This window comes from Papaver somniferum, unplaced genomic scaffold (genome assembly GCF_003573695.1).
Source record: "Papaver somniferum cultivar HN1 unplaced genomic scaffold, ASM357369v1 unplaced-scaffold_10, whole genome shotgun sequence".
NCBI lineage: Eukaryota > Viridiplantae > Streptophyta > Magnoliopsida > Ranunculales > Papaveraceae > Papaver > Papaver somniferum.
The window spans coordinates 10,918,751-10,920,959 of NW_020618825.1; the positions used below are offsets into that span (position 1 = coordinate 10,918,751).

The 2,209-nt window shown below is 40.4% G+C and overlaps 1 protein-coding gene across 1 annotated transcript; it reads left to right on the forward strand.

Moving 5' to 3' along the window:
- The first annotated feature begins 272 nt into the window (after window positions 1–272).
- LOC113326601 (formin-like protein 20) lies at window positions 273–1,634 on the forward strand. The gene is made up of 2 exons (XM_026574298.1): window positions 273–414; window positions 659–1,634. Exons 1-2 carry the CDS (start codon window positions 318–320, stop codon window positions 1,477–1,479), a joined length of 918 nt encoding a protein of 305 aa, XP_026430083.1. The 5' UTR covers window positions 273–317; the 3' UTR covers window positions 1,480–1,634.
- Window positions 1,635–2,209: the final 575 nt, after the last annotated feature.

The window sequence follows — 2,209 nt, forward strand, 5'->3', positions numbered from 1 at the left end:
AGTGCTAGTAAATTTAATGGCAATGGCATTGACTTTCTTGTTTCTAGGCATCTACAGATCTGTTGTGCCAATTTTTAGTTTTCCACAAAGTCATCATACGTTGGAATTTGGAAACAGTTATGTGGCTCCATGCCCAAGGCCTTGAGAGAACAAAATATGCATTCTACTACTATTATTAGCATTATGCGACTAAAGAATTGCTGAGACTTTCAGATACTTCAGATCTATAAATAGCCCAACATGGAAAACAACGACATACAACTGCAAATTTTCTTTCTTAAGCTAATTAAGCTAGTAGTACTAGTTCTCTATCTTTTATGGTGAAGATGGGAATAACTAAGAGAAGATCTCATGGACTTCTTGCTAGTGCTAATCTCTTTCTGGTGATGATAATCTCCATATTTATCTGTACCGGTAAATTTGTTCCCATTTTAACTAGTTTGTTGAATTTCTTTATATTTTCGTATGTCGTACGTTCTTCCAAAAAGTAAGATGCTGTAAAAGGTTTTGTTGCAAGTTTTTTCTTTAGATCGTTCTCAGATTTCCCCTGTGCTAACTGCTATCATCAAAGGCTCAATAGAGTTAATCCTTCTGCAGATGTATAATACTTTCACTACCCTGAATTGTGTTGTATGTAATATATGTGTGTGTGTTGTAGATAAGGCATCAGCAACAAACTGGAAAGATGTATGTACCCTTGGGGATACATACATAGAGAGGGACATCATATTGGGAACTGGTTCCAATCCTTACACTTGCGATTACTGCATAGCTTGGTGCAGAACTCAATGTTCGAACTTTGGAACTACGGCACTCAAAAATCCGTGCAAGTATAATACACCAACTACCCCGGTGAATTGTCAGTGTTGCTGCAGCAAACGACCATCCACATCACCACAACTTCCACCTACTCCTCCATCTGTTGGCCAATTTACTGGTGGAGATATTACCGATATATGTACGTTCGCACCCCAACAAACGTACCTACAGATTAACCATGCACAAGGCACAGATTGTGTTATGAGTCCTCAATGTGAGAACAAATGCCAGGAATCAGGTCTTTTAAGTGCAGGGTCACAGTGCGTGGGAACCTTAATATCTGGTGCAACCTCCCCAGTATATGGTGGTACGTACACTTGGATCGAGCAGTGTTGCTGCCGAACCCCACCACCACCACCTCCATCCCCACCAACTCCATCCCCACCCCCACCATCTCCATCCCCACCACCACCGTCCCCACCTCCATCCCCATCGCCACCATCCCCATCCCCACCACCACCGTCACCACCTCCATCCCCACCTCCACCATCTCCATCACCAACACCACCTCCGTCCCCACCAACACCTCCATGTCCATCCCCACCCTCACCAGGAGCTTGCCGTGGATGCTGTAACTCGAACATCGATATCCAGATCTCGGTAAAATCAGGTTGCAATGTCAAACTATCAACACCGTCATCATTGTCTGCTAGCCTCTAATATCCATCACGTCTAGTTGTCACACATGTTTATCTCCCTGCTAGCTACAACAATAAGATGTAAAAATACATCAATTTCAAAGTTTTCTGTTAGCAAGATCTTATGACTTGCGAGTAGTATTAATTTAATCTAAAATAGGAGTTAAAGGTTTAAAATCATTCAATTCAGATTAGTAAAATAAAGACAAGTGAGATGGAGTTAGCTCCCGTACTTTCCGATTAACTTCAAAGCTTGTTTGCCCGGCTCTTGTTTGGAATCCTGACTCCCCCACTGAGTTTCCATTTTAGACAGAACTCAACATTAACATAATACGGATAGAAGATAGATTGTTCCCCGAATTCAGGCATCAAAATTTAAATGCTATATTTGGCATCAAGAAAAAAAGAAAAAAAAAAAACTTTAAATACTATAGTAGTAATCCACAGACGTGCAACAATGTTGGAGACATACAGCATCCGTTAAAGATATTTAATGTCCAGTTCATTTTCACATGGGCTATTAAAGACCTCCATGTGCTTTATAACATGCTCAACCGGCCAAACCAATGGAGCTCGATCAGAACTATTTGTGATACATGTGAGATCATTTATTTCATCCTAGATTCCTCCTAAAATCATGATCCACACGTTCAAAAAATAAAATGTGAAAGTCCACTATCATTAACTCGATCGAGCAATATCAGATTCTCATTATTATTTTTATTATCTTACTGTGTGATTTCACGCCATTA